The sequence below is a fragment of the Dermochelys coriacea genome, chromosome 10 (assembly GCF_009764565.3).
Source record: "Dermochelys coriacea isolate rDerCor1 chromosome 10, rDerCor1.pri.v4, whole genome shotgun sequence".
Classification (NCBI taxonomy): Eukaryota; Metazoa; Chordata; order Testudines; family Dermochelyidae; genus Dermochelys; species Dermochelys coriacea.
The window spans coordinates 22,657,352-22,670,747 of record NC_050077.1 but is presented as its reverse complement, the minus strand read 5'-3'; the positions used below and the strand labels follow the sequence as shown (position 1 = coordinate 22,670,747).

General features: G+C 39.3%; 1 protein-coding gene across 3 annotated transcripts; it reads right to left on the bottom strand.

Annotated features, from left to right (window-relative positions):
- Nucleotides 1-67: 67 nt before the first annotated feature.
- Nucleotides 68-11,620, bottom strand: BFAR (bifunctional apoptosis regulator). Of its 3 annotated transcripts, none has more exons than XM_038420517.2 (8): nt 11,509-11,620; nt 9,899-10,234; nt 8,850-9,051; nt 8,341-8,510; nt 6,742-6,886; nt 6,106-6,276; nt 2,420-2,622; nt 68-1,358 (listed from the first exon to the last, which is right to left on the bottom strand). In XM_038420517.2, the coding sequence occupies exons 1-8, from the start codon at nt 11,571-11,573 to the stop codon at nt 1,166-1,168; spliced, it is 1,485 nt and encodes a 494-aa protein (XP_038276445.1). In that variant the 5' UTR covers nt 11,574-11,620; the 3' UTR covers nt 68-1,165. The 3 variants fall into 3 exon arrangements, with proteins under 3 accessions (XP_038276445.1, XP_038276446.1, XP_043349291.1); XM_038420518.2 differs by lacking the exon at nt 11,509-11,620 and adding an exon at nt 11,214-11,355; XM_043493356.1 differs by lacking the exon at nt 6,106-6,276 and having other exon boundaries at nt 11,509-11,588.
- Between the last annotated feature and the right edge of the window lie 1,776 nt (nt 11,621-13,396).

Genomic DNA, 13,396 nt, shown 5'->3' with positions numbered 1-13,396 from the left:
CAAAAGCTTTGACAAGAAAAAAAATGTAAAGGTAAATTTGATTCTTTAGTTTAAAGGAAGACAAAGATTTAGAAAAAAAATCTTTAATTTTGTCCAACTTTTAAAAGTGTTCATATGCAAATCTGGAATTCATTAATAGTATGATACAAATGCAAACTCAACAAGATGAGATTCATTAGTACAAAGTATTTTAAGAACAAAAATTAACTTTTGTTTCTCTCAAACACCACAAAAACAAAATGGCAACCTGGTTGGATTTTTATACAAAATAAATCACTTCTCATTCGGTATTTACAGATACAGGTCTTGCTACATACATAAGACCACAATAAGCTATTACAGTATCATGGCCGCTTTACCAGATTAATACTGTGAGAGGTATCTGAATTCATTTAAGAAATTAGCAAATAAAAATTGATTTGAGAGAGGAAGCACTAAATCAGCTCTGACTGATAAAAATTAACTGGCCTGAATAAAACAGCTTAAGTCATGCCAATCATGTTTGCCAATTATAAAAGGCGTGGGATACAAAGAAAACTAAGTGTTATACAGTTGGAATAGAGGGAATTTTAAAATCAGCACTATTAGCAAATGTTTATAAATGTATGGGTTTGTCTGTAGCATCCTAGCATGTAAAGATGAGTCAAAAAGCAACAAGTATTTTCAATATTAAACCAATTAAAGCAATTGTCCAAAAGCACCCCTCTTGCAAGTTTTGAATAACATACAACTGTCAGGAAATGTTAAGTTACAAATAGCACACCAGTCAGTTTTTACTGTTTAGAAGATATTGAGTGTAAAGGCCCTAACAACTTGGCATTAGCCAGATTTCACAAGAGTAGTATTATAGTCTGATTTTTATAGTCAGCCAAAAATCAAATGGCATGACTACAGCAACTTTAAAAGGCCCATTCAAGGATACAATATCCTCCTCACCTATGGCAATGGTACATAAAACAAAGCCTACCGTTAGGGTTATGATACCTACTGCTTCAAAATGGACTTACCTCAAGGCAATTTTTTTTAAATTAACAAAATAAGCATTTTTTCAATCACCACAAAGGAAGCAAGCAAAGAAAACAATTTGTTTTTCTTTCAGATGTCTGATTTCAGACATTTGGACAGCTTAGGTATTCAATTCCTAAGGAAAAGATTCAATGTCAAATCACAGCACTTGTGTTTCCAGACGTCGTACTTCTTTTACCACAAGATCAATATTTATAATTGGGTTAAAGTACAAGGCCCAGTAAAACAGACAGTTGCAGACAAACTGAGGAATAAGGGGCCAAAAGATAGCAACAAAAAGACCCTGGGTTGATACTTTCCAGAAATGGCTCCACATTCTCTGAGGAATAGTCCTGAAAAAAAAAGAGCAAGAGAATCATCTTTCTATAGAGAAGGTATCTAGACATTGCTATTAAAACAATGAAGAAAAATACCTATGAGTGATCATTACAACATTCATTCAATCTGTGAGATGCCACCTAGTCTACTGCATTCTCACCAATTGCATCCTATGATTCCAAAAGATGCCTTGCAGGTATAGCTCCTGTCCTGGCCTACTCACAGATAAAATACTGCTACAAAGCCACAAGAATTCAGTAGTTTATAGCAGGTTAAGGTAATTGCTTAAATGGAGAAAAAAAATTATGTAGATTGTTCTCCACAAAGCCTACTCTGCCCTCCAGTAGTACAAAGATAACAAAAAACATACTGTCAAAACATTAACCCTCTTTTTGCCCATCCCCTCCAAGCACAGCACGAAAGTAGACACTAACCATTGCTCATTTCTATTCTAATAAAGCAATACTGATGCCCTTCGTTTTGGAGGACAAACTAGAATAGTGCATGGTAAACAGTAATTCTTCCCACTCTCTAGCTCTGTAAAAGGTGCTGAACATCTTAAGTGAAGCCTTAATAAATACCAGTAATCTAAATTTGAGGAAAAAAAATAGCAGTTCTTTGTAAGTAAACATCTTCCAAGAACTACTGTACTATACTGAACTTCCAAGCCAATTAGACTGCCTTAATTTGCATTGGATCTTTAGCATATACTCCATAAATTAAGATTGCCATAAAAGAAACTTGAAGCTTTTTCCTGGAGAATTAACATTAGCAAATTTATGGAAAGCAGTAGTATGTATAGTACTAGTATTCAGAGTCAACCGATGTACTGATTAAAAGTCACTCAAATGTCCTAAGAAAAACAGCAATTACATTATTCACCAACTGTGGTATACATCGATTCTGTGGGCAGATTCATCTAATACTGATTCACCTTGATAATGCTGTTTCAGCATGGTCATTTTAATTGTCAAATTATAAAAATAACCAACTGTCACCATTTATCCCTGGCACCCCCCCCCCACAATCTTCAACAGAAACCATAAGAAACTGAAACAATCTGAGCATGACTTACTTCAGTTCCCTTCTTGACCAGAGCCTCCAAAAGGAGAATAACTCCAGAACAGAGAGCAACATGGCATTAACAATGATAAATCGTGATGTCCAGTAGTGTATCTCCAACCAATCCCAAGCAAATTCAGCTATTAACTGATATGGCAAAAATGAATACTTAACAATGAATTCTCTCCACTGTTTCCAAGTAGGATCATTAAGGTCCTAAGGGGAAAAAAGTAAAATCAATGGTCAAATTAACTAGTTGAGTTTACCTTTCATTGCTTTATGGCTTTTCCTTCATTGAAGGAAGTACCTTTGCTTCACTAAAATTTTGCTAGCTAGTTAAACTAAAATTAAAATTTCCATCACACAAGTTAAGTGAGGGTGCAAATAAGCAAGTATACTCTACCAACAAGCACCAGATGCAGATATGAGTGAGATTCCTTTCAATGAGTACTAATCACTGAAGTGATTAGGAAATTAAAGGAAGTCTTCATTATACTGGAATTAATGATTGAGTATGTGTGTTAGCAATTTAAGAGTTTAAAAACAGAAGATTATAGAAAGACACTGACATTTTATGTCCAGGAATGTCAATCTTTTAAAAATATACAGAAGTGCACAGGAACTGCCATAACAGATTAGACAAATGATCACAGTTGCCAACTCACACAGTAAATAAGCACCCTTTCACAATAAACCAAAAATCAAGCTAATCCCATTTCAAAACAAGGCCAAAACAAGCCAATCCCCAAGAACCCCAACAATCTATGTGATTAGATCCTCCGGCATGCAATCTGGGACTGTGGTGGGCCTGCTGTGCACTCCTGACTCTCTCCCCCCTTGCCGGGCACCAAAGAAGCAACAAGCCAAAAAACTAGCCAACAAGCAAATTAAACCAAAAAAAAAAAAAAAGCCCAATTTCTGCATTTTTTTCATGGGTTTGGCATGTCTGCAAATGATCCACCTATTCCATAGTCTAGTTTCTAGTAGTGGCCAGCAACAGATGTTTCAAAGGAAGGAGTAAGAAAGCCTTTGACAGGCAGTTACAAAAATAAACTTGCCCTTAAGGAAACCTTTTTCCTAACTAGTGCCAGAAATTGGTTCATGTCCTGAAACCATGAGGGTTTATTCTCATTTTCCATACCAATATTGAATCCTAATGAAAGCCTCAACTTTGCCCCTGTAATGACTCGCGCCTCCTTTCTTCTCTTCATGCCTATTTTATTGGATGTATTGATTTAGAATTAAGAACTGATATTGTATTCTCAGTAATAAAAGTTTCGTAGAAACTAAAGACAGTTAAGAATTGCACAGTGACATGTGCCTCAGCAGAGTTTAGGTCACTGCTTCCCTGTGAAATCCATCTCTCTCATCCAAATGGGATTACACGTCAACATTCTCAAATATTGGAGCCTACAGATAGGCATCTACATTAATATTTAGGCTAATAAAATAAGTGATTTTCAAAGATGAGCACCCACAACTGCTGCCCAAGTCAATGGGAGTTGCAGGAGCTCAGCATTCAGGACCACATATTTAGGTTATCACTATTATAGGTGGGGATAGTGACACCTATGGTTAAAGTGTGGACAACCTTCCATTAGTCTAATTTATCAATCCTAATGGTTAAAGTTTTGCTTAAGACTGAATGGTTCAGCCATTTTCAAGGACAAGGTTAGGAAAACCCTTTTAAAAAAAAATTGGTGAAAAAATTAACACCACACAACTTAGAGCCTTTCACTGAAAGAAGTTATAACATCTTCATATTTTGGAACAGGAACCTGTAATTTGACATCATGGTCACCCTGGCATCACAGAAGTGCTGTTTATCATCCCTAAGAAAATCTTAATTTGTCTAAATTACAAGCCTCTGAACAACTGCTATTTGCACACTCAGAAAAGGCTTGCCGTGGTTTGGGGACCAAGTTCTCCAAACACTCCTTTTGAATTGGAGCATGCTCCAGCCCAGGGCTGCAGGGCTAGGAATGACTTGCCTGCAGCTTCTGCTCATAACTGAGCACAGACTTAGTGTATGGCTACACAAGAACATTTAATTTCTGGTTGAGCTGATCCCCAGAAAATAGAAATGTAGGCACAGCAACATGAGGGGCTGGCTTCCCCAAGTACAATTCCCTCTGAGATCCTAAACATGAAAAATGGGCAGCTAGTCCTTTTGCCACATATGCAACTGAGGCTACACTTCTATTTTTAGTGCACTAGCTTGGGTACGTCTCCTCAAGCTGGTATTTACACTTTCCATCTCCAGGAAAAAAAAAAAAAAAAAAAAAGACATACCCACAGTCTTTCCTCTGCCCTCAGTACTCACCCTGGTGGGGCCCAGGCAGCACAGAGGAGGAACAGCCTGGCTTGAAATCAGAGGGTTGAACAGGGGCTTGGGAAGGAATAGATCAGTAACCAAGTCCTGAACCTTCAATGTTGCTATAGAATTAAACTACGTTAGCTGGCAGCAGCAGACTGTTATCAGACAGTGGGGAAGTAGAAGTATTTTAAGTGTGAATAGGCATTTATCTTAATAGCTTGTCTGAACAGTTTCAAAATTTGATCAGAATAGGGTGCTCACAGGCCAAATTTGAAGTAGAAGACATTTGAGGATTTAAAAGAGGGGTGAAGGGACACAGAAATAAAATGGAATTGTGCTTACAGACAGAAGACAACATTAAAGGAGTGGTTGTTGCCACTACAGGCTTCATTATAAATAAAATGGTTTTGGATAAAACCATTCCTTAAATTCTTAGAGTTATAAAACAGATTTTATCCAGTACGCTAGGTAAACATCTCATGTTTTTAAAGTAATCAGCTATTTAGAAAAACACACAGGAACCTTCAAATGAGATTTCTTTTAAAGTGCAAGCCATATGTGTTAAAAAAAGAGAGTAGTTAACACAAAACTGATCTTTAAATACATTCATTTGTTACTGTAGCGCCCTCATACATTACAATGATTACTCCAATTCAGACTAAGATTTACATTTTTTAACAACAAGTTTACACATATTCCAAGACCAGTAGAATGTTTTTCTTTAAGCTCTAGTGGAAAGTTTTAAATACAGACATTCCTTTGAAAAACTGACACCCAAACATTTAAGCAGTAAAGCCTGAATATGAAACTAACAATTGTTTTAAGCTAAGATGTCAAATGCAAAAAGAAAAGCCAAATGAAGAGATTAGATTTCTGAAGTCTTGCACTTTTAAAATATAATTAGTAATATACATAATTTAACTAGACATTTTCACTGTATGTGCTTTCACAAGGTTTGCTCTTAAATGTAGAAGTCCATACGAACAGATGCAATGCCTTTCCATTTCTGGGCAAGGAATTCCTTGGTATGTCTCATTTAATTTACCATTGATTAACACACAATCTACACATGGAAACAAATTTTTTTTTTTTTTAAACCTGAACATCTATAACTGCCAAACAGAAACAGATTAAAAACAGGGAGTTCTAAACAGGAAGTGCTGGGCAACTTTAATAGCTGTTATACTATCAACACCCTATACAATAAGTTTGAGGATGAAGCTTACTTTGCAGGGAAGTTTTTTGTTTTTGTTTTAAAAAAAGCTTTTATTATAAGATAAGAATGGTAAGCAATGTGCTATGCATATTTGAAAAACAAATTTTAAACGCAAATGCTTCAATTTAAAGCAATTGGCATAATGATAAATGTTTTGAACACCTACTAATAGTTTTGTGATAATATCTTCATATTCATCTTCTTGCACAGGACATATTGTGTAGATGAACGGTAGAAAAATTTCTGTGTAATCAAACAAGTATAGATACAACATACTGAGTCTTGGCGAGCTCTTTAGTGCATATAGCAGGAACAGTGACTTTCCTGGATTTACTGCCTGAAATGAATCAGAAGGTTAACTGTGAGACATACTATTATGAGAAGTCAGTTTTAGACTTTTCTGAAGTATGTTTATTTTGCTTTACACAATCATCAATGAAAATCATTTAGCATTTACAAATGTTATAGAAATCAAGTTTTTTTAAAAATCATTAGTTTTTAAACTTAACAGTTTGCACACAGACTACTTCCTTGCCTTGCTCTCTTCTGAACTTTATGATTTTCTGGGCTTTTGTTGTGCAATATGCAACAGTACTGTTACAGATGCATCCATTGCCATACCAGTCACATGAATCCTGTTTTTCATTCACCTTTGAGAGTTTTCATTCACATTATCCCTTGCATTGTACTCAGACACTTATTGATCCCATTCTAAAGAATTGGATGTTTCTTCGAAGTTGCCTAAATAGTCTTTGAAAATATCTATTCCAAGTGACACTATTCACTACTTTATCAAATTTACCTTGTATTCCCAAAGGTTCTGTGGTGGTTTAACTCCCAATGTTTTCACACGTTCCAATTCCATTATAATGGCTTTTCTATGGCTACTGTTCTCTATATGATAAGGAGTTTTTGTGAAATCTTCATCTGTTATTGTTAGCAGAAGCCTACAAAATAAAATATTTCAGAAGGGTAAATACTGACAGCTCACCTCTTTTGTAACACACACACCATTTTAATTCTAACATAGTAACAAGATACTGAATCACCAAGATATCACCTTTAGAAATTATGTCCATTACCATACACTTTTAACACACTAAAAGCCCACAAATCCTATAAAATACATTCTATGATCTTATCATTGACAAACTTGAATTAAAATCTTCCCTTACTCATTTTGTCTCCACATTTGGCACACAAATTTTAAGCCAGGCAAGCCAACATAGCTTTCCTTTTATTCCTAGAGCTGTGCTCACACAGTAACTATAACTACCACCACACTATAAGATAAGATCCTATATAAGTATAGTGGCTTATGTTTTAAATCAGGGTTTCATGAAAAGAGATCTGTTCTGTAATTTAACTGGTTGTGCATCAATTTAGGATGGATGAGTTAGCATCTACTGGAGCATCAAGTTAGGAGGAAGAGTGGGGGAGGGGAGAAGAGTCTAGAGAAGAGAAAAGACCTCCAAATGGTGGAGAACTAGAAGGTAGATTGGTGAGGAGCAAGTCAATGTGCAGTAGCAGTCAAAAAAGCTAAACAATGTTAGAAGCTATTAGGAAAGGGATAGAATAAGACAGAAAATATAATGCCCCTATGTAAATCCATGGTAAGCCCACACCTTGAATACTGCGTGCAGTTCTGGTCACCCGGTCTCAAAAAAGAGATACAGAAAAGGGCAACAAAAATTATTAAGGGATAGAACAGCTTCCATGTGAGGAGAAATTAAAAAGATTGGAACTGTTCAGCTTGGAAAAGAAGGGATATGATAGAGGTCTATAAAATCACGAATGGTATGGAGAACATGAATAAATAGTGTTATTTACCCCTTCACATAATAAGAATAAGGAGTCACCCGATAAATTAATAGACAGCAAGTTTAAAACCAACAATAGGAAGTTTTTTACATGATGCACAGTTAACCATGGAACCCGTTGCCAGGGGATGTTGTGAAGACAAACTATAACTGGGTACAAAAGTGAATTAGATAAATTCATGGAGGATAGGTCCATCAATGACTATTAGCCAAAATGGTAAGAGATGCAACCCCATGATCCAGATGTCCCTAAGCCTCTATCTCCAGAAGCTGGGCCACTCGATAACTGCCCAAATCCCTGTTAGAGACCTAGTAACATTTTACTTATAATCTTTCTTGACTAAGCTATCAAAACTGTAAAACAAAGAGAAAGAAAATCACATACTTAGTATTAACAACCATTATTAGAATTAGGCCAATTAAATTGAGGGTTGAAATGTCCTTTGGTACCAGAATGTTTGATCACCTGGGAAACAAGATCTTGACATTTCATTACATATATAGTATGAAAAATGAAGTCTATCCAATGAAGTGGTTCTATTAGGGCTTCTCTTGTCAGTTTGAGATTGTATTTTCCTCACCTTCCATTCACTCTCTCTAATAAAAATCGCTCTCTGTACAAGGAAGCCCAAGGACCCAGCTGTTCTAGCCAAAGAATCACCTCTTCAGGAGTCCATTTAGTAACAGGTTTGTGGACAAGAAGATCATCTTCATATTCTCTGCTGCTCCAATGATACCCAAGCAGAACCACCTATAAAACAGCCAACAGATCCTTTTGGAATGCAGTATGAACATCACTGACAAAGTTTGGATCAAATGTTTGAAAGTCTTGCAGGTTTGATGGGGTACACTCAAATACCACAACAAATACAAATTTAAGTAAGATCTCAACAACTTCCACGCTCATTTATTGTCCATCCACAGTTGGCACTGAACTATATAGTCAACACCAACCCCCCATCCCCCCCAAATATTTGTCATTACTTTTCTGGACAGCTTAAATTAAATGCTGATGGTGTTTGTCAATGATTTAAAACAATCAAGACTGTTTTCCATGTTTATCTGGAAAATGGATGGGGATGAAACTTACTGCCACACAAGTTAAAGCTGTCAGAACTCCAGAGAAAAAACCTCCTCCTCGAGGATTAATTCTTCTCACATTTGGAGGTGCAGAAATCTGATCATTTCCATGTTTTTGGAAGACTGCAAGGCTGTGAGCTACATCACTGTTTTGCTGAATGTCTTCTTTTCGCTGTTCAATGGCATCAGGAAATAGCTTTTCTATAGCATCCCTGGAGAAACACACGTCACTTTACAATATATCACTGAGTCTATCCAAGTCTATAGCTCTGAGAACTGGGACTCAGCTGAAAAGCGTATTTTACAGCTTATTAGTTACATATTAAGTTTTGCGTGAAAGGAGGTTTTGACAATCATCATCAGTTAAAAGTTGAATAAAAGGTTTTTGCACACAAACATTAAATTTAAGGTTCACTATAAAGGAATATATGACAAGAAAAACTGAAGTTTATACAATAACCACTATTCTAAATTTAGATGGTCAGGATATACCTTACTACTTTTGAAAGACAGCTAATATGTTGTTATTCAATAGCACTGGCCAAGTTCAACAGAAAAGCCTAAAATCAACAGGGTAAATTATTTAATTGAATATCGTTTACACAGCTCAGAAAATTACTTTCTTAAAAAATGCAAGAGAGCTTGTGTGTAACTCAAAACACCAGCAAGTGCTTAATGAATCAATACTTTAGTATTGTGCTGTAATGAGATCAGAATTTATTCCAAGGAACTAAAGCAGTACTCACATTAATACCACTGATTATTCAAAGCTAGAATTATTTCTAGTTGTGATATATTGTTAAGATCTATTAAAAGTGAGGGGAAAAAACTTAAGGCATTTAAAAAAATCTGAAAAGAAAATTCAGAGATCCACTCCAAAATACAGAAGTGATTACTTGAACAGTTAAAAACAATTACATATTGTGAGACTGCAAGCCTTAAGGTCTGCAAGAAGGCGCTGATTACCAAGAGGTTTTAAAAACATGCAGCAAAAAACAAGCAACAAAGTATGTATGTGTCTTTGCTTTTAAAAAGACCGAATAGATGCATTACAATCACCTGAGGAGGATGTTGACCTTGGGGAATCCTTCCCACTTTTCTCTGCATTCTGGACACTCATTCTTCTTCGAGGATACCCACCACAGGGCTAGGCAGTGTCTACAGAAACTATGACCACAGTTCAAGGTGGTGGGATTCACCAGAATATCATAACAGCAGTGGCAAGAGAACTCACTAACTGAAATCAGACGGCTGATCTCAGGAGCAGCATCTGCTTTAACTTCCAACTTCTCATTCTCTCTTTGTAACTTCACATCTTCTTCCATTTTCCCTTTGTGCATCAGATCATCAGAAAGCACACTCCAAGTCTTTAAATCATGTGAGGCTTTATTAATTCTGCAAAACAGTAAAAAAAGCAATTATTTTCTCCTTTACAAAACCTAAGGAAGTATTAGAAGCAGTATTAATACAAGGATGAAATTTTCTGTGTGACACGTAAAGTTATATCCTCAATGTTTTCGCTCAAATTCACAAAAAAATTAATCATTTTGCTAGAGTACCAATTCTAGCAGACATAGCATCACCTTCTACCTTCTCTCCATTATAATACATCCAGTACAGACTACAATCAAAAGCATACTCTGGATGTACCCAGCTAAAATACATGGAACCATAGGTCCCTTACATTTTCTTGCCCTTAATTTATCTTCAGATATAAAATAATCAACACCACAACAAAAACCAGTAAGCATCTGCCAAGACAAGATCAAAAGGTTTTTTTTATTTTAGCAAACTATGTATTTAATCAAAATTCTGTTGGGTAATAGACACCAAATCACCATGCGAAGCAACATTTAAAAAGTTTAACCTAAAAATATTGCACACGTGGTATACTATGATCAAATTTCCTCTACCCTTTCTTGCCTTGCACATTCCTATGTAGAGTCCCTCGCCTCCTACAGAGGCAGACACCAATAAATAAATGACAGGTTTCAGAGTAGCAGCCGTGTAAGTCTGTATTCGCAAAAAGAAAAGGAGTACTTGTGGCACCTTAGAGATTAACAAATTTATTTGAGCATAAGCTTCCCTGAGCTACAGTTCACTTCATCACATGCATTCAGTGAATGCATCCGATGAAGTGAGCTGTAGCTCACGAAAGCTTATGCTCAAATAAATTTGTTAGTCTCTAAGGTGCCACAAGTACTCCTTTTCTTTTTCCATTAAATAAATGTAGATCTGTGTAAGGGCTGCTAGCATAAACTTGTCCTGCGTTAACGGGCGAGTCACGGCACCGAGGACGCTCTCGGGGAGCGGCCCAGAAGGAGAGAGCGAAGCCAGGCCCCGGCAAACCGGCGCGCGCCCCGCCGTCGCTCACTACTCCTGATGATCTCCATCCCCGCAGCCCGCACCAGCCCGGCCGGAGCCCCGCTCCGCAGCGCCCGAAACCCGGCTCTGCCCGCGCCGAGCACTTCCGGAAACAACCCTCCTCCCCCGCCGGGCACGTGAGCGCTCACGTGAGCCGCCCGACTTGGGAGGGGGGCGGGGAGAGCCGCCATATTGTCCCCCGGGGGCGCCCGTCCGGCGGAGCGGTTTTAGGGGTTTGTGCTTCCTGGCTTCTCGCGCACAGCCGCGCTCGAGGCTCTACAGCGTCAGCTAGGCCGCTCCCGTACCCGCGGCTCCTCGGGGAGCTGTAGCCCACACAGCGGTACCCCCTAGTCCCTTCTCCTGGGGGCATCGCTAGTGATAGCTGCACCCCGCTGCTTCCCTCAGCCCATGGCGCCCTCCCTGTGCCCCTTCCTTCCCGCCCCCCTTTAGCCCCCGGCGCGTCACTTCTCTCTGAAGCTCTGGCTTTTGCCCTGCCAGTATCCCCCGGCAGGACTCAGGCCTGAGCGCCACAGTGGTTGCAGGGTCCCATTCATTTTCCGGTAAATGAGGGGTTTGCTATAAGAATACTTTACATTGTTATTTGACTGCTGAGTGGACTTAGTGAAGTACAGCGGAGGAACTATGCCCAGAAGTAACAAAGGCTCACGTGGGAACCCTTGCTACCTCGGGGCACAAAGAGGTGGGCAATACAGAAATAAAAGTGGGAGACTGGGACATGTCATTATGCTGGAAGTGACTTCCACAGGCAGCAGGTGTGCTTTATACGGGGAGTGAGGGCACTGAGTGTACGGAAGCTTGACCCAATGTAGGAGCCCACCCAAAAAGGACAAAACTCAACCACGAGCAAAGCTAAGCCTTTGCAGCAGAAACTTAAAACTAAACAGCACAAAGCTCTAGTATAGGGAATAGTCCTACCCTGGTACCCCAACCAGCCGAGAGTAGCATTTTTTCCATCTCTTCATTTCTGTGATTCTAAGAGCAGTAGGAGCAGAGAGAGCGTGCAAAATAAGTGTCTAAGGGTATGTCTGCACTATGAAATTAGGTCGAATTTATAGAAGTCGGTTTTGTAGAAAGCATTTTTTATACAGTCGAGTGTGCGTGTCCCCACACAATTGCTCTAAGTGCATATGTAGTCAGCGGAGTGTGTCCACAATACCGAGGCAACGGTTGACTTCCAGAGCTTTGCACTGTGGGTAGCTATCCCACTGTTCCACAGTCTCCGCCGCCCATTTGAATTCTGGGTAGAAATCCCAGTGCGTGACGGAGCTAAAACATTGTCGCGGGTGGTTCTGGGTACGTATTGTCAGGCCCCCGTTCCCTCCCTCCCTCCGTAAAAGCAAGGGCAGACAATCGTTTTGTGCCTTTTTTCTTGAGTTACCTGTGCAGACGCCATACTACGGCAAGCATGGAGCCCGCTCAGCTAACCGTCACCGTATGTCTCCTGGGTGCTGGCGGACATGGTACTGCATTGCTACACAGCAGCAGTTTATTGCCTTTTGGCAGCAGACAGTGCGGTATGACTGGTAGCCGTCGTCGACGTAGTCCCGGGTGCTCTTTTAACCGGGCGCCTGGGCAAACGTGGGAGTGACTCACCCAGGTCATTTCCCTTGTTTCGTTTCATGGCGATTGAGTCCTACCGGCACTGCACTGTCTTTTAATCTGCAGCCAGCAGAAGATGATGGCCAGCAGTCGTGCTGCACCGTCTTCTGCCGAGCACCCAGGAGGTGACGATGGCTAGCGGTCGTATTGCACAGTCTGCTGCCAGCAAGATGTATAAAGATAGATGAAGTGGCTCAAAACAAGAAATAGACCAGATTTGTTTTGTATTCATTTTCTCCTCCCTCCCTCCCTCTGTGAAATCAACTGCTAAACCCAGTTTTGAGTTCTGTCCTTGAGGCGGCCATTCAGTTTCTGGCAAAGCCACCCCCTTTGTTGATTTTAATTCCCTGTAAGCCAACCCTGTAAGCCATGTCGTCAGTCGCTCCTCCCTCCGTCAGGGCAACAGCAGACAATCGTTCTGCGCCTTTTTTCTGTGCAGATGCCATACCACGGCAAGCATGGAGCCTGCTCAGATCACTTTGACAATTAGGAGCATATTAAACACCACATGCATTATCCAGCAGTATATGCAGCACCAGAACCTGGCAAAGCAAAACCGGGCGAGTAGGCGAC

Bases quoted from the DNA above. Each gene is read 5' to 3' on its own strand.
- BFAR (XM_038420517.2), bottom strand. From the start codon at position 11,573: ATGCCCCCAGGAGAAGGGACTAGGGGGTACCGCTGTGTGGGCTACAGC. The intron at 10,235-11,508 runs GTACGGGAGCGG...ACTGTTTTGCAG, and splicing joins AGCTCCCCGAGGAGCCGCGG to AATTAATAAAGCCTCACATG. The intron at 6,277-6,741 runs GTAAATTTGATA...GATTCATTTCAG, and splicing joins AGAACCTTTGGGAATACAAG to GCAGTAAATCCAGGAAAGTC.